At 32.6% G+C, this 21350-nt stretch overlaps 1 protein-coding gene across 3 annotated transcripts in view; it reads left to right on the plus strand.

Moving 5' to 3' along the window:
* The window catches only part of Mios (meiosis regulator for oocyte development), a 34885-nt gene extending 15456 nt beyond the window's left edge, over positions 1–19429 (plus strand). For 2 of the 3 annotated variants that reach the window (XM_077110129.1, XM_077110131.1), the window contains exons 6-12: positions 738–907; positions 3484–3549; positions 4406–4564; positions 9537–9689; positions 10845–11049; positions 18089–18218; positions 18952–19429. In XM_077110129.1, coding sequence (XP_076966244.1) covers positions 738–907; positions 3484–3549; positions 4406–4564; positions 9537–9689; positions 10845–11049; positions 18089–18218; positions 18952–19048 — 980 coding nt within the window. In that variant the 3' untranslated portion in view covers positions 19049–19429. The remainder of the gene's footprint in view (positions 1–737; positions 908–3483; positions 3550–4405; positions 4565–9536; positions 9690–10844; positions 11050–18088; positions 18219–18951) is intronic. The other variant, XM_077110133.1, reaches the window with a different exon arrangement.
* The last annotated feature ends 1921 nt before the right edge of the window (positions 19430–21350 follow it).

Consider the following 21350-nt stretch of genomic DNA (forward strand, 5'->3'; position numbering starts at 1 on the left):
CGCGCTACCGCTTGAGCCACATCCCCAGCCCCTGAAGAGGAAAATTAAGGAGAACTTTGTTTTCTCTTTTAAAGCTAAACTTATGTTAGAAGGCTGGGCAGCCACAGGGCTGAAGGCCAGGTTGCAGCTTCCTAGCAGCCACATAAACAGAAGAACAAATCTATTGGTAACAAATGCTTTGTTGCAAATATGTCTAAGTGAAATTCTCTGGTAGTTCTGGTAGCTCATTTGTCCTAGAAAAATTAAAAGTATAATACTATAATAAGAATGCTGAAGTACTGGCTTTGCAGTTGATGCTTATATACATGCATATGTGCATTATATATTTAAAAATAGGAAAATGAAATTATTTTGAAAATTGCATCCTGAGATGCAAGTAATATTTACTATCAGTGTTTTGAAATAGCTCAGTATCCATGAACTTGATAAAGTGGGCAGTAATTTTGATACTAAATAGTAACATACTGTATAGGAAACTGCCTAGAATGAGAACTTGAAAATTATAAGATGTCCTGCATGGGGTTTGCAAATATATGTATGAGTTTTATAAAATGGAAAATTTTTAGTTGTAGTCCTTGCTAAATTTTTCATTCTAAATCAAAATCCTTATACTAGTGGGCTCATTTTTCTGGGTGTGAAAGTTTCCCCCTGATTTCTCTTTTTCATTGTTCAAGAAATGTGGAAGAAGGGGATATTAAGTTTTTCTCTTTGATTAACTGGCTGTTTTTAATATACAGGAGATCTGAATCTCAATGTGGTAGCAATGGCTTTGTCAGGTTACACCGATGAGAAGAATTCCCTTTGGAGAGAAATGTGCAGCACTCTACGATTACAACTAAACAATCCCTATCTGTGTGTCATGTTTGCATTTTTGACAAGTGAAACGGGGTCTTATGATGGAGTTTTGGTAAGCAAATTTGCTTCCCCAAACCCTCCTTTGAATTAAGTATGAGTATTAATCTGTTAAAATTTTCAAATATCTGTTGTATAAATCATGTTTTGATGCATATTATATATTTAAAACAGTTTTGATCCATGTTATTATATGTAGTGTTAACAGATATAAAACTAGATTTGACTTTTAAAAATTTATTAATATAGGGACTGGGGATGTGGCTCGGGCGGTAGCGCGCTCGCCTGGCATGCGTGCGGCCCGGGTTCGAACCTCAGCACCACATACAAACAAAGATGTTGTGTCCGCCGATAACTGAAAAATAAACATTAAAATTCTCTCTCTCTCTCCCCCTCTCTCACTCTCTCTTTTAAAAAAAATTATTAATATAATTTACAGATATACAAGGAATAAAGATTTTATCCTTTAGCTTGAGAACTGAGCTTGAAAATCTACAGCTAAATAAATATAAAAATATAGTCGCTATTTAAATATTTTGTGTATGTAACTTTTTTTTAACTAAGTAAAGTCATTCATGAGCAGTTGATCAGTTTTGATAAGGGTTGACATACATCTTGTCTTAGTATTTGTCATTTATAGACTTATTCCTGTTTGCAAGATTGCTTAATGAAATGATCACACTACTTGTAGTAGACAATTTTATTTTTTCCTTATTTGGTCATTTTGTTGTTATTTTTTCTTTCCTCCTCTAGGCACCTGTCACCAAATAACTGAATAGCTTCTTTATCACAAAGTGAGGAAAAAATGACATGAGATATGCTTATCAGTTTTTAGTTGTTGGATTTTAAGCTTCACATTAGTACCATATGGCTTACTTTGCACTCTTAGGCATCTTTTTATCAAGGAGAAGAACTTTCTACATTAAAACTTATTTGTTTTTGTTATATAACATTTCTTATAAAATAAACTTTGCTTGAGTAATGGATTTAAATATCAGTCCCTAAGAATTTGTAAAAATATGTATTTCACTGGGGTATCTTATGAATTTTTTTAATAAATATTGATGTCTGTTTTGGCAAAATTCATACGCCAAATATGTTTTTCTGTTACTTTTAACAAATTAGTATTAAACTTTTCTTACCACTTCAAATTAATATCTAAAAAATGTTTTGTAAAATGTTGTTATTCCTTTTGTTAAGCAGATACTTTTTTTTTCCCTTGGGTATAGGAGGTTGAATCCAGGGATGCTTTACCACTGAGCTACATTCTCAGTCCTTTTTATTTTTTTATTTTGAGTCAGGATCTTGCTAAATTGCTGAGAGTAGCCTTGAACTTGCAGTCTTCCTGCCTCAACCTCCTGTGTTTCTGGGATTACATAAACATAAGACATTAACATTGTATCTTGAAGAAATAAAATGATACTTTGGGAAGTGAAAGAATAAGACTAGAAAAAGAAGTGAATTTATAGTTAGAGAAATGTATTGTTTGAATATTGAATTTGCATATTTTTAGTTATGTGACCTATAATAAGTATCCTTCCTTTCTTATTCCTAATTTTGGGTGATTAGTAAGGTATAGCTAAGAAGGAAGTAATCCAAGCTGTTTCAAGAATATAATTTATACTTGATATATTTATAATTAATGTTTTTTTTTAATATTAAATTGCATAAAATAGTGAAAAGTACTGAATTGGGAAGTCAGATAAAAGCCTGAATCCTTTTCCTGCCAGTTACTTTTGCCATTCATTTAAAATTTTTGAGCTTTAATTTTTCTCAGCTGAAAAATGAGACTTAAAACCTTTAGAGATCAAAATTATAACACATGGAACCAACTCAAGAGTTTGTTAGGGCAGAACCATATCATATAATTGAGAAAGTACATTAAGATAGGGATCAACTGAGGGAATGTATGTTTAAAGAAGGAAAACTGTTTCATAGACTGGCTGCAGTAGAATTAGGATCTTTTTTCTACCTTCAAAATTATTTTGTATTAATCACAAAATTTATATTTTCCTAAATTCATACTAAACATCTTTCAACATATTTTTACAATATTGTAAGTATATAAAAATTAAAGTTATAATGTCATAAAAAATTGTCACAGACCAATTATATAAAGGTATTTTACTTCAGACACAAAAATATGTCTGTTTACTTGTAAGATTTAAAACTTGTCACTTTGTATTTAGAAAGATGTATGAGTATTCTTTCTAAATTCTGTAGTGGTATACCCAGTTCACAAACTTGTTGATTAACTCAACCAAGAAAAGATTGTCTAGTGTCCTCCAATTTAATATCTGTGATGTAAGGATTATATGCCATCTTAAATTGGATATACTATGCACATCACTACTAATATTTTATGTTGGAGTTATATAAGACTGAACTGAATCTTCTATAAAATTGTATTTGGTCTATACTTGAAAGATTTTACTTTTAAGGACAACAATCTCTAAGTTTCCTTGGAGTTACATCAGAAAATGCATCTTAGACAATAAATGGCTTTTCCAACATGTATACAATAAGTTAATACATTTGAAAATAAAATTCCATGTTAGGTGTATAAAATATTTACTCTAACATTTTAAAATTTATAGTGTATACAGCTAATTTCTTGCTTTTTCTTTCCAGTATGAAAACAAAGTTGCAGTACGTGACAGAGTGGCATTTGCTTGTAAATTCCTTAGTGATACTCAGGTGAGAACTGATTTAAATCTACATTTGAGGTGCTTAATTTTTATTATCACTTAATTAAGAAACTAATCTTTGTATATAATTATTCATATGTGGGATTTATGCATAAATTCTTCTAAAAAGTAAGGTAGTTTTTATTACACTGAGATATTTTAAGCATGTCTATCAAAATTAAATTTACTTGTTTAGAATATTGACTTTATATTTTAGTTTATTATCATTTTGAGGAGAAAGATTAGTTAGTAGATAAAAATGTTAAACTCATTTCTTAGTGATGCAATAAAATGGTTCCTTCTGTTTCAGCAGAGTACACAGTTACTGGTTGCCTATGTTATGATATAGTGAGGGAGAAATGCATGTAAACAACTAGTAATGCTGTATACTCAGTACTGTAATAATGATAACGTGCTGAGAGAAAATAGAGGAATCTTAGCTGAAGTTGGAATGGAATGTATTTAGGAATAAACTAAAGGAAATGCTTGTTATTAATGATTTTGAAATTTCCTTACAAGTTTAAGAGTCTGTGATTAGGTTTCATATTACCATTGTAGAAAACAAGAACTCTGCAGATTAAAATGGGGACAATACTCTTTAAAAAATAGTAAACTGTCCATAGTTAATAATTTTTCAGAATACAGTAAATATCTTGCTTTTAAAAATATTTTAAGTACGTATGGATACTGCATTGAAGATTGGAATAGATGTAGACTTCTTGAGAGTACATAGCTGGCTTTTGACAAAGGCTTTTGTTTTAAGATGTTTTTCATTCGGAATGAAATTGTTTCATGTGTGGTAATTTTCAAGTACAGAATATGTAGTGAAACAGGTTGCTTCAGAAAAATCACTTTGAATGTTTCAGTTAAATAGATACATCGAAAAGTTGACCAATGAAATGAAAGAGGCTGGAAATTTGGAAGGAATTTTGCTTACTGGTCTTACTAAAGATGGAGTGGACTTAATGGAGAGTTATGTTGATAGAACTGGAGATGTCCAGACGGCAAGTTACTGCATGTTACAGGTTAGTGCAGATTGACAGCAGCTTAAAAAAAAAAAAAAAAGTGGTTTGTCAGGCATGGTGTCACATATGTGTAATCCCAGCAGTTCTGGAGGCTGAGGCAGGAGGATTACAAGTTCAGAGCCAGCCTCAGCAAAAAGCAAGGTTCTAAGCAACTCAGTGAGACCCTGTCTCTAAATAAAATAAAAAATAGGTCTGGAGATGTGGCTCAGCGGTTAAGTGCCCCTGAGTTGAATCCCTGGTAACCACCACCCCAAAAAAAGCTAAACCACATTGTGTACATTCTGTATTCCCTCAATTGAAATTAAGTATGCACTTTTGCTTGCTTGGGATTTTTGGAAGGCATTTAGCTTCAACCTTGTCAGATGATGTACTGTGGACTTGTGAGTTAGCTTACTGTCCCTAAGTCTCCTTATTGGGTTATCCAGCTTTTTCTTTGACTGTGGGAAGTACCAATCTTGACTTTGTCTGAACTTATGTGAAGTTGAAATGGAATAGGGAAACTTCTCTTCAGTTTCTCCAGTTGTTGACCAAACTGTACCTTCTATAAACCAGATAGCCAACCGGACATGGTGGTACACTTCTATAATCCTGGTGGCTCGAGGCTGAGGCAGGAGGAGGAAAGTTCAAAGCCAGCCTCAGAAAAAGCAAGGCACTAAGCAACTCAGTGAGACCCTGTCTCTTTGTAAAACACAAAATAAAGCTGGGGATGAAGCTTAGTGTTACAGCACCCCTGGGTTCAATTCCCCAGTACCAAAAAAAAAAAAAAAAAGAGAGAGAAAGATACCCTTTCCCTGATTTGTCTTGCAGTCTCATCCAAAGTACCAAAGGCAAGTAGTACCACAGCTCTCTTAACTCTCACTTTCCCTTTTTATTATCAGTGTTATTTATGTATTTGTTTATTTATTTTCCATCAGCTTTTATTGTCCGGTGGTTAAAACCAGATTCCTGGCAAAAATTGCCCTCTATTTTACTTTTGTTGGAAGTGTGTTCTGATTCTTTCCCTGAAATTTCCTGTAACATTCTACTAATTTGTCCTTTCATGGATCAATGCTTTTTTTTTGCCCTCTTCCTTTTACATAATATGAAGTTGTGCTCTGTACTGGGTAAACATAGTAAAATGCCTACTCCCCCATGCTACCTTCCTGTGAACATGTTCAAGTGCTGGCCCATAAACTAGAGTAAACTAGTAAACTTGTATATGGTATCAAGATACTGCCTCTGAAAGAAGGTATCCATTAACATTTTTTTTTTCTTAACTGAAATAAGATTCTAGCTTTTAAATTTGTTGACTACAGAGTGCAGATGGGTTAGTAACTGTTTTTCTTTAGTTGTAAATGGATACAGTACCTTTTTTTTAAATTTTAATGTGGTTCTGAGGATTGAACTCAGTGCATCATACATGCTAGGCAAGCGCTCTACCACTGAACTACAACTGCAGCCCCAGTAACTTCTTATTAATTAATAAAATATATTTAAAATATAAGTAGTAAATAACAATGTCTTGCTTTTATAAAATCTAGTGTGGACAGACAACCTCCCAGCAATATGGGAGGTTGAGGCAGCTGGATTTTAAGTTCAAAGCCAGCCTCAGCAAATTAGTGAGGCCCTTGGCAACTTAATGAAATCCTGTCTAAAATAAAATTTTTTAGAAAGTGGGGAGGCTGGAGATGAAGGTCAGTGGTAAAGTGCCCCTGGGTTCAATCCCCAGTACAAAAAAAAAAAAAAGTCTGATAATGCCGTCTATTAATTGGAATGTTCCCTCCATTCACATTTATATGGTCAAGATTAAGTCTACCATCTTACTGTTTGTTTTCATTTGCTTTTTCCTTTTGTTCCTGTCTTCCTTTTCTGCCTTTTTTGGGTTAATTGAATATTTTTGTGTTTCACTTTATTTCCCCTCCTGGCTTTTAAGCTATACCCCTTTTCATTATATTTTTGTTAAGGTTAGATTAACCTGAGGTCTCATATATGTATCCTTAATCATCAAAGTCAGCATTTCACCACCTCATATTTCACATTTCACACTTCACACCTGACAAGTCATTCTTCCTATTGCACCCTTTTCTGTTCTTACCCCACGCTTGGCTCTTTCTTTTACTATATACTTGGAGATTCACAAGTGTTACAATAGTTTAATTTCATTTACATACCTTCTCCTTTGTCCTACACTCAAATATTTAATTTCTACATATATTATAGACTCCATCTTACAATGTTACTGTTTTTCCTTTTAGCAGTCATTTGTCTTATAATAAATCATGAGAAGACAGGAAATAGACTTTTTAATTTAAATATTAATTTATTTTTAATTAAATATTTTATTTAAATACTCCTGGCATTTATTATTCCTCCTGTAAAAATGAGTTTCGTGTGCTATAATTTTCCTTTGGTCTTTTTCTTTAGGATTTCCTATAATACAAGTAATGGCTTCTCTCTCTTTTTTTTCTTTAATTTTAGCTGAAAATATCTAGTTTACCTGTTTTTTTCCTTCAGCACATTAAAGATGTAGTTTCAGCCAGGCACAGTGGTGCACACCTGAAATCCCAGTGACTCAATACTGTAATCCCAATGACTTGGGAGGCTGAGGTGGGAGTATAATAAGTTCAAAGCCATCCTCAATAATTTAGTGAGTCCCTAAGCAACTTAGTGAGACCCTCAAAAATTAAAAATAAAAAGTGCTGAGGATGTGACTCAGTGGTTAAATGCCCCTCAGTTCAATCCCCAGTACCAAAAAATAAAAGTTATTGGTTTCATATTATTCTGGCCTCTGTCATTTCTGATGAGAAGTCAATTATTTTTGTTTTCTTATATGTGATCTTTTATTTTTCCTTGGGCTTCTTTCAGCAGTGGGACACTGATGTGCCTTATTGTGCATCTTTTTTATCCTGCTAATAATTGACTGAGCTTCTTGGATCTGAAAGTCAATATTTTTCATCAGATTTGGGTAATTTTGAAGCATCCTTTTTTTAAGTATTTTTTCTGCCTCAATCTCATTCTCTTTTTCTACTTGGACTCTTCTGCATATTTTAAACCATTTACTATTGTCCTTAGATGCCTGAGATTCTATTTTCCTTCTCTCTATTTTTTCTTTGCCTCTGTTTTTCAAATTGAGTAATTTCTGTTGATTTGTTTATTCATTCTTCTATCACCTCCTGTCTGCTATCAAACTTTTCAGGGAATTCTCAATTTTAGTTATTTGGTTGTAGAATTTCAATTTTGTCGTATTTTACATTTCTCAGCTTAGATTCTGTATTTATTCACTTAAGTACTATTTTTCTTTAAGTCTTTGAACACAATTTCTTTGAAATTGCTGCATTAGTCTTTGCTAACATATGAGCTATTTTAGTTTAATTTCTGTTGACTCCCTTTTTCCTTGACTTTAAACTACATTTATTAATTCATTGCCTAGTGATTTCTTCATTGATTATTGGGCCTTGTGTAAATTATATTATATAGATCTGGCCTCTAACTTTACTTTTCTTTTTTTTTTTTTTTTGGATAAATGTTCATTATTTTGGAAGTGGAGATACTAGCTGATCACTTTGAACTTATATTTTCTTAGGAATCTGTGGAAAGCCCAAGGTATTTTTTAACTCCTTCTATTTTGGTCAGGCTCAAAACGCTAAAACTGTTTCCTCTGTAGATCGTGATGTAACTTGTTTTAAGCTTGTCAAGGCAGAACTAGAGAAGACTTGACAAATATGAATTGACCACATTCTAATTGGCTTAATCCTTATTGACATGGAATAGAAAAGAAGAGGATATGAAGCTATCTAATTTTTCTGTGAAAAAAAATTTTTAAACCTGAGATAATGTGCTACTTTAACACTTAGTCCTGCTTAGTTGGCCATGTTTAGGATTAGAGTAGATACCTTCTTTCTTTATGAAATGAATTATCAAGAGTTTCTCACATGTTCTTTTAGCTAAATTTAATTGTGGAAATTAGAATTGATATATAATAAATGAAAGGTATGCTATTTTTGATTAAATATCTAAAGATAGATTGTATTAGCTGTTACAGGTTTGCACCCTTTTTCTGTAAGTAAAGTATTTGCTAAATTTTCTCTTAACACTTTACTTTTCTGCCTGGCCTTTTAGTAACACTGGAGAAATTAGGTTTCAAATTAATGTTCAATGTGTCCTTAGAAGTAGAGTCTTTCAGTATTTCTCTGTGTTGTGAATTGTAGGAGACAATTTTGGACAGGGCTAGCAGTCTTCTGTGAAAACCCAAAGGAAGCACCAATGCAGTGTGAAAGTCATAGCAACCAAGGAAAATACAGCTTTAGGAAAATTCTTACTCACAAGAAACTGAAGTTTTTAATGAGAACAATTCTTAAGAAAAACCAAATTGCTGATTTTTACTGTGGCCTCTGAGTGAAAAAGCTAAGAAAATGTTTGGTTTAGTTTCCTCCCTTCCTTATTATTTTTAAGGCAACAAATGTATGTTTTAATTGAAGGCAAGAAAAAGAATGGAATAGACAGATTTAACAGTTAATAGATGTTCAAAAGTAGCATTTCATTGTCACAGTACTTTGCTAGATAAGGACAAGGCTCAGTATTAGTTTACATATTAAGCAATTTTGGTCTGTATTTAGAGAAGGTAGTAAAAAGGATTTGTGAATCCAGAGGTTTTAATAGTTGGGACAAAAGGTATTCTCATCACTGTTTATTGCCTTCAACCAAGAGGGTGAATTGTTTTCTCCTGACTCCTTAAACTCAACTAAAAGAGAATTACACTTCCCTGACCAAATATGGTAAGAACACTGCACATTCATATCATTAGTGAAGACCACTTAAAGTAAATTAATGGAGCTTTCATCCATTATTTCATCTGTGTTCTCTGTAGGAGTCAGTTTTTGGCAAAAAGGAGGCCTGTGTCTTCTGTGTGGCTCATATGCACATGACACCCTGAATTCCCTGGTTTAAACCACAATCTTTTGAACATTTTGAAATAATTTGTGTTTTCTTTTAGGGTTCACCTTTAGATGTTCTTAAAGATGAAAGGGTTCAATACTGGATTGAGAATTATAGGAATTTATTAGATGCATGGAGGTTTTGGCATAAGCGAGCTGAATTTGATATTCACAGAAGTAAGTTGGATCCCAGTTCTAAGCCTTTAGCACAGGTAAGTATATTGTTTGTGAAGAATCAAATGGTAACAATTTAGAATTTAGTTTAATAAATTATTACTAGCTCATTCTTTTGCTTATATTGTTTCCATTGGTGAAATCTAGACTGCACTTTATTCATGGTCTTCCTGTTCTTTGGTTCTCCCACTTCCTGATAATGGTCTTCATATTCTTTGGTTCTCCTGTTTCCTGATAATCATCTGAGGTGGCCTGAAATAGAGCAAACCATAGCAGGTTCAGAGGATCTTAGGAAAACCTAAATCCTAGGACTGTCCGGAATTTTTCAGTACATGTCTAAATTATTATGTGATCTTAGAAATCTGTGTTTTTTTCTGTCCTGTTTATGTGCAGTAGAGGTAGATTTGAGTAATTTTCATTTTAAGACTGTGTACATATATTTATATATCTGATTGCTCATGGAAATATTTTTATTTAAGCACTAGTTTAAAAAACATGAGATTGGTTATCCTATAAGACATGTGGCACGATGACATCTGTATTTTCATTCATGTTATATATTAAGTTATCCTCATTGTGAGCACTGGATGGTGCTATTTTCTTATTTTAGGAAATTGACAAATTGGTGTGCTTATGTTAAGACAACCAAAGTACTGGTAAAATAGCATTATATAATATATGTTACTAATCTATGTAAGTGATTAAGAACTGAGGAATTTATTATAAAAGCAAATGAATAGCTTCTATTGCTTTTATTCCAAAATTTTAATAATTTACCATTCTATAATCCTTAACTGCTTTTTTTATCTTCGGAACAGACTGTTTTCTTTGTAAGAAAATTTTGTTCAGAAGATACTGAATTTTGGTTTAGAAGTCATATTGGGATACTTCATAGTGGCCCGATGTGAATTCTAATGTCCTTTTTAATTCTAAAATGTTGGAATCTAAAGTTGTTGGTTTTTTCCACTAATATATCAATAATATTAGGAAGAATATAACTAGAAAAGCTAACAGAAAGGAAGTACCCAAAAAATGAAAGTAAGTAGAAATTTTAAATGACAGCTAGTCAAACTTAGCAGATAAATCATTTTGCAATATAAAACTTTAAAAAAAATTATTTTAAAATAATGCTAGCATCAAACTTATTCCATTGATTTGCATTACATTTATTTCTCCTTTCATTTGTTTTATAGGTGTTTGTGAGTTGTAATTTCTGTGGCAAGTCAATCTCCTACAGCTGTTCATCTGTGCCTCATCAGGGCAGAGGTTTTAGTCAGTATGGTGTGAGTGGCTCACCAACAAAATCTAAAGTCACAAGTTGCCCTGGCTGTCGAAAGCCCCTTCCTCGATGTGCACTTTGCCTCATTAATATGGGAACACCTGTTTCTAGCTGTCCTGGTATGACATAATTCTATAAGATATTTTTCTCAGTCTAAACTCTTCCTATGTAATTGAGTTAATACTGAAAATAAAATACATACTAGCTTGAATTTGTATTATTTCTAAGAAAGGGCATTTTACTGGTTTGAAAGCCTTTGTGGTCCTTCTGATTTATAAAATCTATACATAAGAAGTAAAATCTGGAGCTGGGGGAGTAGCTCAGTGGTAGAGTGCTTGCCTCACAAGTGTGAGGCACTGGGTTCAATCCCCAGCACCACATAAAAATAAATAAAGACATTGTGTCCATCTACAACTAAAAAAATTTTTTAAATCTTTATCCATGATATCTCAGGTAATTTCATAAATGCTGTCAAATCTAAAATTTGTGAGAAAAGCTTAAATATGAAGTAATCTCAAGTATACCATGCTATTTCCACTAATATCAATTCTTTCATATTTCATGTTCAAAAAACAGTGTTCCCACATCTATTAACAAATACCTTGTATTTCTAAGGGGCTTTTGATAGTCTCATAGCTTTTTTGTCATTTCTTTTTCTTTTTTTTTTTTTTAAACCCAGTGCTTTGCATATGTGAGGCAAGCACTCTACTACTGAGCTACATTCCAAGCTACCCACCTGCTTTTTTGGGGGGGAATGGGGGCAGTTGTCAAGGAGACAGGTTCTTGCTAAGTTGTACAGGCTGGCCTCAAACTTGTATTTCTCCTCCCTCAGCCTCCCATGTAGCGGAGGGTGTAAGTGTGTGTCATTGCACCCAGCTTTTAACATTTCTTCTTATTTCATCCTGGAAACCACTTGTGACAGACATAGAGAAAAAATTAATCTCATGTCCCTTGAGTTCTGGGTTTTGGTGGTGCTGCTCCTGTTTCTTAATTACCTACTAAATGAATTTGATTTTAAATGATTAGAAATTATTTTTTACTATTTATAGTAAACACATGGAAATTTTCTTGATAATAGTAGAGAATTGACCATGATATACCAGTGGCTAGGAATACTCCAGCTATTCAATAACTTGGAAATAGTACTGTGGCTAAAATTTTATCAAAAACATTTTGGATGTTTGCCACACTGGTATAATAAATAAAGAATTAGATATAGTATCATAAGGTCTGTTTTAGTACTAGTTCTATGATATTCACCCTGTGACATTCAGTTACTTTAGCATTCTTTAATATAAAAGTGTTGTGCTAGTGATTCTTACTGGCCTTGATATTTCATAATTCTCTACTACTTATTCATGTATGTAGTCTACTTTATTGTTATATTAATATCTGTGAAAGTCTGACTGGCATAGTTGGCTGAGTAATTATTTTTCAGTCTAGATGCCTTTTATTAAAAAGTGAAAACAATAAGTAATATTTTTAAATGTACATTTTTATTTAAATTTTAACCAAGAGTTTTTATTCTATTCCTTGCATGCTAACAGTTTTTTAGGCCTGCCTAATCCTAATAAAAAAATAACAGTTTGAAATATCTACTACAATTAAAGAACAAGGAAATAAAGTATACAATAAATAAGGCATATATGTATATGAACTGACATATAGAAATAGTTAAATTTAGTACATCTTCTGGTCCATAAGAAGGAGATAAGGATTATTTGCCTTTTATTGACACCTGAGTGCTGTTCCATTAGCTTTTCAGTCTTTTCTATTTTTGAAATAAGAAAAGATAATAATTTTCTAAAACTTAAAATAAAATTTTAAAACATTTCAAACTCTCTGTTGTAGAGCGTAATATAATAATAATAAATACTCAGATTTATCAGATTTTAACACTTTTTCCATGTGTGTTTCAGAAGTTTATCTAGATATGCTTCAGAAATAAATTCTTTATGCAATATATATTTGAGCACTTATTTTACTAAATATGTTAAAACATATAACAAGGTGAAATTTTTCATGGAACTTATGGTGTACAGTAAGTGTAGATAACTAATATAAAAGAAGAAGTCATGTGTTCTAAAAAGAAGTCCTGGTACACTGTTCTTCATCTTTTATTCCAAAATCTATAGAAAGATCTAAATATGCAGAGGATTTTTTTAATATTTGTTTTTTAGTGGACACGATGTTTTATTTTATTTTTATGTGGTGTTGAGAATCGAACCCAGCGCCCCGAGCATGCCAGTTGAATGTGCCACCGCTTGAGCCACATCCCCAGCCCTGCAGAAGATTTTTTAAAAAATGAATTTAGCCCGACTGACCTCCAGGAGCCGAATCCGATGTAATCACACAAGAGTTGAGCCTGGACTCACAACTATTCCCGACACAGGGGTTCCAGGGAGTCCCTGTCTTTTTTTTTTTTTTTTTTTTTTTTTTTAAAGACAGAGAGAGAGAGAGAGAATTTTTTTGATATTTATTTTTTAGTTTTCAGTGGACACAACATCTTTATTTTATTTTTATGTGGTGCTGAGAATTGAACCCAGAGCTCTGAGCATGCCAGGCGAGCGCGCTACTGCTTGAGCCACATCCCCAGCTTCCTGTTCCTTTGTTTAGTGAGATTTTATAGGTTTTGAGGTCACAACATCACACAACAAATCATTCCATACTGTGGGAAAATCAAACAATGACTCTTAACATTGATTAGCACATTCACTGGCGGGAACAAGTTGGGTAGGGGTGATTCGTTAGTACAAGAGGGGGATTCGTTTGAACTGATTGGTTTGAACCATGAGGGTGTACTTGCTAAACTACATGGTTTCTCAACACATTATCAACCACTATAAACTACTGGGGGGTCATCTGGCATCCCCAGGTATTTTCCCTGTCTCATGCTGATTGGGGGTTGTTAGGGGATTGCTATGGGTCCTCATGTAGCCTAACTGAGTCAGGGACACCTGGTGCCCCAGACCTCTCCTGTTATTTACAGACAAACAACTCAGCAGGGTGGGTATGTGCTTAAGAGTGTTCTGTGGGTTTTTCCAAGGACAAGGGTCAAGCCCCCTTTCTTAGGACAGGCCTTGAAGTAGAAACTGGTTTCTCAAAAATGGAGTCACATCAGTTTCTCAGTTCCTTCCCCATTTTATATAAAGGACTTTAGAGTCAATTTTGGTATCTGAGGGTCCTAGAACCAATTTCCCCAGAAGTTACAGAGAGAGAGAGAGAGAGAATTATTAACTTCAATTATCCAATTAACATTGCACTGAAAAAAAAATTTAACTCCTTTTGCTATCTTTTATCAAATAGCATGTAGTCTATACTAACATAAGGAAATTTTTCTAAAAAACAACTTTGTTTCAAATGATCAGTTCTGACCTGAAAGTGTCTTTGCTCTCAGCATAATCATGTATCTACTTTCTTCTAGATTATGTCAGTTGTATTGATTTAAGTTATATATAAATTTAAACATTTTCCTAGCAATTAGAGAAATACAAATCAAAACTAAGATTTCATCTCACTCTAGTCAGAATGACAATTATCAAGAACAGAAGCAACAACAAATGTTGGTGAGGGTGTAGGGGAAAAGGTACACTCATACATTTTTGGTGAGAATGCAAATTGGTGCAAATATGGAAAGCAGTATGGAGATTCCTTAGAAAACTTGGGATGGAACCACCATTTGACCCAGCTATCCCACCGCTCATTTTATGCAATAATTGTTGGGTGTAGCTAGGGAAGAATAGAGGTATTTTGTGTTATACAGGGGGAGTAAAGGGAGGGGAGGGGTTATTGTATAGGCAGAATATTAGAAGGAGAAGTCATACTCTATTTATATATGATGTATCAAAATGCAGTCTGACCTTATATACAAACAGAGATACGATAAATTGTGGTATATTAAAATCGTAATGCAAATGGCATAATTTGGTGTGAACATACTTTATATACAGAGTTATGAAAAATTTTGCTGTGAATGGATAATTATGAATGTAATGCATTCCACTATTGTCATGTAAGAAATAAATAAATAAAAGAAATATAGGTAATAAAAAAAAACAAAAAAAATGAATTTACAATAATCTAATTTGGCAACAAAACCTTTTCAGAATTAACATGAAGCTAGTAAGATTTTGGCTTCTCTTTGTGAATATTTGTATTTTTTACTGTAAAAATGCTTATGTTTGCTGGACGCAGTGGTGCATGCCTGTAATCCCAGTGGCTTGGGAGGCTGAGACAAGAGGATTGCGAGTTCAAAGCCAGCATCAGCAAAAAAGCAAGGTTCTAAGCAACTCAGTGGGACCCTGTCTCTAAATAAAATACAAAATAGGGCTGGGGATGTTTCCCAGTCAGTGATCAAGTGCCCTTGAGTTCAATCCCCAGTACCCCTCCCCGCAAAATAAATGCTTATGTTTTTGATCACAGATTGCTACCTCAGACTTCCACTTCACTGGGTGTATTACACAAAATATACTTACTAATTATATTTCTAAACTCTAAAAAAATTCTGAATTTTGAATCACACTTTATCCCCCAATTTGGATAGGGAATATTATATTAGGAAAATGTTAGACATTTTGAAAGAGATAAATATTACTTTTATATGAATGATAATCTGGAAAGCTTCAGGATGAAGGTATCATTAAACTGGTGCTTTATCATTTGGTAGATTTATGCATGTGAAGATTTTGGGGAATACTTTCTAGGTATAGACCAAGATTTTTAAAATATGAACTAGGATAAAGAGAATAATAAGTATAAGTACAGAAAGTATATGGGAAATACCAAGTATATCAGTATGATGAGAATCTAGGAAGTAGAGTGATAGAATTATTGTAGGAAAATTTAGGGGGAGCCTGAATATGATCTTCAAAGACATTGCCGAAACATGTTAATTAGAGAATGAAAAGCATATTTTCATCAGAAGAATCCTATTTCCAAAATAAAACAGGAACCAATAGAAATCAAATACTGTTTCATGGAAGTTTAAAAGTGTGGGCAATCAAATCTCTCTGGTGCATCTGCCTATCATGTTTCATGATCCAAATAATTAGAATTTCCATGAGGTTATTTAACTGAGAGTTGCATAGTTTTATATTCAGTTGTATATTGAAGACTAGAACTCTGATGAAATAGTTCTAAGCAACATTCTTATAAAGACTATAAATTTTAAACATTATTTAATGATTGTTTATTAGTATATACTGTTATAAGTAGTAGATACATTACAATGAACAAATATAATAATCTCTGCCCTTATAGAACTTAACTTCTAAATGGTAACATATTTGTTAAAAGTTAGATTATATGCTGGTTTTCTTTTTATTTTTCTTATTAGTGCATAAGTAAAACTCTGCTTTCTCTTCAGTATTTTCTAGTACTTCTCATAATTTGTTATAGATCTTTTTAAATTTGAAGTCACTTGATCTTAAAAAAAAAAAAAAAAAAACCCTTTCCCTTTTTAGTGGGGTAGACCTTAGTATTTCCAGTTTCATTAGAAAAACCTAAGAATTAGCCTACTCCAGACTCAGTCTGTTTTCTGTGTATGTTAGAAGTTACAAAAACAAAGTGAAACTCACTAATGAAAGCTTTACACAAAGATATAAAATATTGCTCTATAGTATCAATATTTTCTTCTTTCTCTTCCCCCTTTTCTTTTTTCCCCCTCTCAATGTTAATTGTTGATAAGATATTAAGAATAATTTCAGTGTACTTACATCTTAAAAACAGTACTTCTACATTCTTTCACCTTCATATCATAAGTGAAAATGAATACTTTTAGAAAGACTTGTTGACTCTTAAGACTATTTCTGTGGTCATTAAAGTGTGACCAGAAGTGGTCTTAGGGAAATTTTGATTATAGCTTCCTGTGCAGTATGTCTTAGTAGGTTACATTTGCTTTAATTAGATCTAACAGTTTTATTTAATATTTTTCTATTTTGGTCTCTAATTTTTATGAGGCGGGGGTCCTTAAAATAGTTTGGTTTGATTTGTGGTTTTAGAACAAAATACATCCAAATTAGCCAAAATCAGTAGAGCGAGCATTTTAAGAACACTAAAAATTACATAATGATGTATGGTCATGTACATGTATAAATACTCTTATGCATTTTTCCTTAAATTTTTGTGAACTGTGTATAATATATATAGGAGTATATTTATCATGAACTATAATGAATCAAATATTAAGACCCCCTCCTTTGTTTGTCACTTTCTATACCAATACTTTTGATCATTCTTCCTTGTCTTCTATCTTGTATCTTCCCCCAAGGCAGCCACCATACTAAATTGCATGTTAATCAGTCTCCAGCTTGAATGTACAATTTTATGTACAAACTAAACATGTTTAGTTTGCTTATGTTAAGAATTTTATATAAATTATATACAGAATTAATTCTCTTACTTGCCTTTTTAAGCCCAGTTTTGGACTTTCAGTTTTCTATTTTATCTTATAAATGAATGTATCTGTGGTTTATTTTTCAATACTGAGTATTCTATTCAGGACTCTAACACAGTTTTTGCATTCTTTTATTGATGAACATTTGAGTTATTTCCAGATTTTTACTATTATGAATAATGGTGCTAAGAACATTCTTATAGGTCATCTTTTGAGATGTAGAAAAGCTCTGATGTATTTACCTAGAAGTAGAATTGCTAAATCATAGGATTATGATATTGTAAGATTCTTATTGCTGACATTTTACCAAGGATTTTTGTATTTTCAGGAGAGAGATTGATCTATAATCTTCCTTCCTTGTGTTATCTTTGTCTAGTTTTTGTTAGCAAAGTTAAATCTGCCTCATGAAGTACAGTGGGAAGTTTCTTGTTTGAAAGAGTTTATATAGATGAGAATTATCTGTCCCTTCACTGTTGGCAAAACTCATGTATAAAATAAGCTTGATGTTTTATTTATGGAAATATTTTAAGCTGTTGTAAAGCTGTAACTCATTGTTTTATAGTTGGTTTTGATAAAATTTATACTTTTCATTTGTATGGGCTATTAAAAATGTAAGAGAACCCCTTTTTGCTCAATATTTATTTAATCTAAACAGCATCAATATTGCTATTTCAACATGATGTGAAACATAGTCTTAGAAAAAGCATTTAAGAACCTTAAAATATTGTGATATAGTTAATAAAGATATTTTTCTTTTCCTATAGGAGGATCCAAATCAGATGAAAAAGTGGACTTGAGCAAGGACAAAAAATTAGCTCAATTTAACAACTGGTTTACATGGTGTCACAATTGCAGGCATGGTGGGCATGCTGGACATATGCTTAGTTGGTTCAGGTAATCAGTACATTTCTTTTATAAACTTGGAGTTACAGGATAGAAAGTAGATAGTCTTTTAAGTAGTTTAGGTTTTTATTATTATATACTGTTAATGTATAATGAAAGGATGAATTTCTTTTTTACTCTTAACAGAGATAATTAGCTACACTTTCATCATTAGAGAGCCAGGTAACCTTAAATTATAAAATTAATTTTATGTAGATTAAACTAGTGGCATTACTTAACTTTATTTGGGGAGAGGAAATGTTTACAGTTTTTTGCAGCTGACTGAATATTCCATAATTTTTCATGTAACTGAATTATAAATATGACACATACCAAACTGCTATATCAGTTCTTTTCTAAGTGACCTTGGTATGTAAGAGGTAAACACCTTATGTAATGGAGAATTTCTAGACCAAACTTAACTTCTGTTTTGAATGGTTCCAATGGTCGTATGCACCTCTCATTGTTTCATTGGCTTTAATTTAAAATCTGAGCATTCTTACCACTTTTACAACTGTGAGATATCTTGCTATATATAAAGCAGTTCAGTTTCTAGTAACTTCCTCAAGTTTAGCCTGGCAGATATTTCTAATTTTTGTAATGTTTTGTCCCTCTGGGTTTTAATTTTCTATTTTTTTTTCAAATGCCATTTTCAAAACTTTCATTAAGATACATAGATATAGATAAATATGTGCACATACATATAGTTTGGAATTGTAACTGTTATTTGACCTATTTTTTTTAGGGATCATGCAGAATGTCCTGTGTCTGCATGCACCTGTAAATGTATGCAGTTGGATACAACAGGGAATTTGGTGCCTGCAGAGACTGTCCAGCCATAAAATGTTATCACCTAAACAGAAACCTTCAAGTGTGGAGCTTTCTAATAGATGTCCTTCATAGCTCAAAAACATACCTCAAAATAAGTCACTCATGACATTCCTATAATGGGAAAATAAATCATTCTATCAGATCAGCAATTTGATGTTTGAGTGATTTTGATGTGCTTCACAGAGACAAATGCTACTGAAATGAACATCAGAATGTGGACATGTTTTGTTGAGTAGGTTGGAAAACTTCATTTGGAAGAGCTTTCTAGGGTTTTGTGAAAATTATGAATGCTGTATTAGCAGAGTTTCTGCAATAAGAAAGAACAAACCTTGAGCCTATATCTTTGAAACTGAAATTGGATATCTTTCAATAAAAGCTATATACTTTTACAATACAGTGTTCAGTTCAGTGATTCAGGTGATAGTTTAAATGTATTCATGCATAGATTACTTTTAGATAAAATTTAAAATCATGAATTTTTTTTCTAGACAGCTCCTAACACACACTGGATAATAAATTTTATCAATATGTATTGATACACACACACACACACACACACACGTATGTGTATAAATGCATGTACGTATGTGTTTTTATTTTTATCTTTTCAGTACCAGGATAGAACCAGGGCCTCCTGCAAGTAAGGCAAGTTCTCTATTACCAAGCCATCGCTCTAGCCCCTTTCATTAAAGTTAAAATTTGGGATGGTAGTATTAATTAAAAAGAAAGTACATTGTGTGAATTGCACTCCCTAGGAATAACAATAATTAAAAGAAGTGGGCACTAATTAATCAATGTGTCTAACATCTGCTCAGATACAGGCATCAGAGAGGTGAGAGTGGTATGTTGTTAATTTGACATCCTTCTGTCTTGTGACCCACATAGCAATGACAGAGGCAGCTGCCTTATCCCCTATCCTAATACCTGACTCCTTTCCCTCCTGCCTGAACATTTTGTAGATTACTTTGCTGATTATAAAAAGCAGCCCTTTACTGAAATATTAATTTTTGTAAAATACTCCTATCCAAGAGTGTAGAAACAAGAAAAGCTTCCCAAATGGTTTAAAACTCTCTTAACCCAGATAGCAAATTAATATAACTGGAGGACTGCAGGTATACCTGAGTGGTAGAGCACTTGGGCCTCACATACATGAGGCCATGGGTTCAATATCAAGCACAAAAATATATAATTATTTATAAATACGTATTAATTGCCAAACCCACTGATTACCAATTTTACTTATGAATTGTACGTGATAAAGTCATAAGTAAAAAGACTATCAAATCTTACAGTATATTATTAAGAATAATAGTTACTGTAAGTGCCTACTATGTGCCTGGTACCATGTACGTTATTCTATTCTCAACATAACTGTGAAGCAGATATACTATTACTGTTCCAAGTCTATACATGAAGCAACATAGGCCTGGGGACGTTAGGTCACTCATGCTAGGCAAAATAAATTAGAACAACTGACAAATACAAGTGTTAAGTTAGTAATGGGCTGATTAAAGAGACAGCAGAGGGCTGGGATGTAGTTCAGAGATAGAATGTGTACTTAGTGTGAATGAGTCCCTGGGTTAGCTGGCTTCCCCGATATTGCATGTGTTTGCACACACAATAGGATACTGTTCTCCTGTGGGCATAGATTTAAAAGAATAATATACATTTTGTGGATAATGTGAAGTGAACATTTGGAGATAATAGCTTGTGACAGCCTTTTTTAAGGGTTTATGTTCTTTGAGAGTATACCAGAAAAAAAAATTGAGATATTGATGGGATAAATGCCCAGGATGTGTTTCTATAATGTGGTTCTCCACAGTATTGGTTATAATAAAAACTTGAGCACCTAGATGTTCAATGATAGAAGAGTAAATCATGTATACAGGAAAATAGTAATAATCTATCAAAATGGTATAGATATCATAAAAAATCTATGATATATTGGTAAGTGAAGGGAAAAGGAAGGTTATAGAATATTGTATAGTATATATTTGCAAGGGAAACTTTAATATAAAAAAAAAGTGTTCAGGGTGAGATTTTCTGCTTGATATATGTATCTTCAACTTTTTTTTCAATAATGATGGATGTATAAATAGCTGTATATGTTTATCATATACATTATTAACTTATAAAAATTATCTAGGATCTGGCATCTTGTTATTACCATCATGAAAAACCAAATACTGGGATTTATTCAATGAGATAAACATGCTACAAAGTATTATAAAAATTAGCACTGAGATCTGATTGTTCAGAAAGCATTTTCTGGATTTCATATTGTATAGCAATATATAAGTATAGCAAAAAGAA

Source organism: Callospermophilus lateralis, chromosome 1 (genome assembly GCF_048772815.1).
Source record: "Callospermophilus lateralis isolate mCalLat2 chromosome 1, mCalLat2.hap1, whole genome shotgun sequence".
Classification (NCBI taxonomy): domain Eukaryota; kingdom Metazoa; phylum Chordata; class Mammalia; order Rodentia; family Sciuridae; genus Callospermophilus; species Callospermophilus lateralis.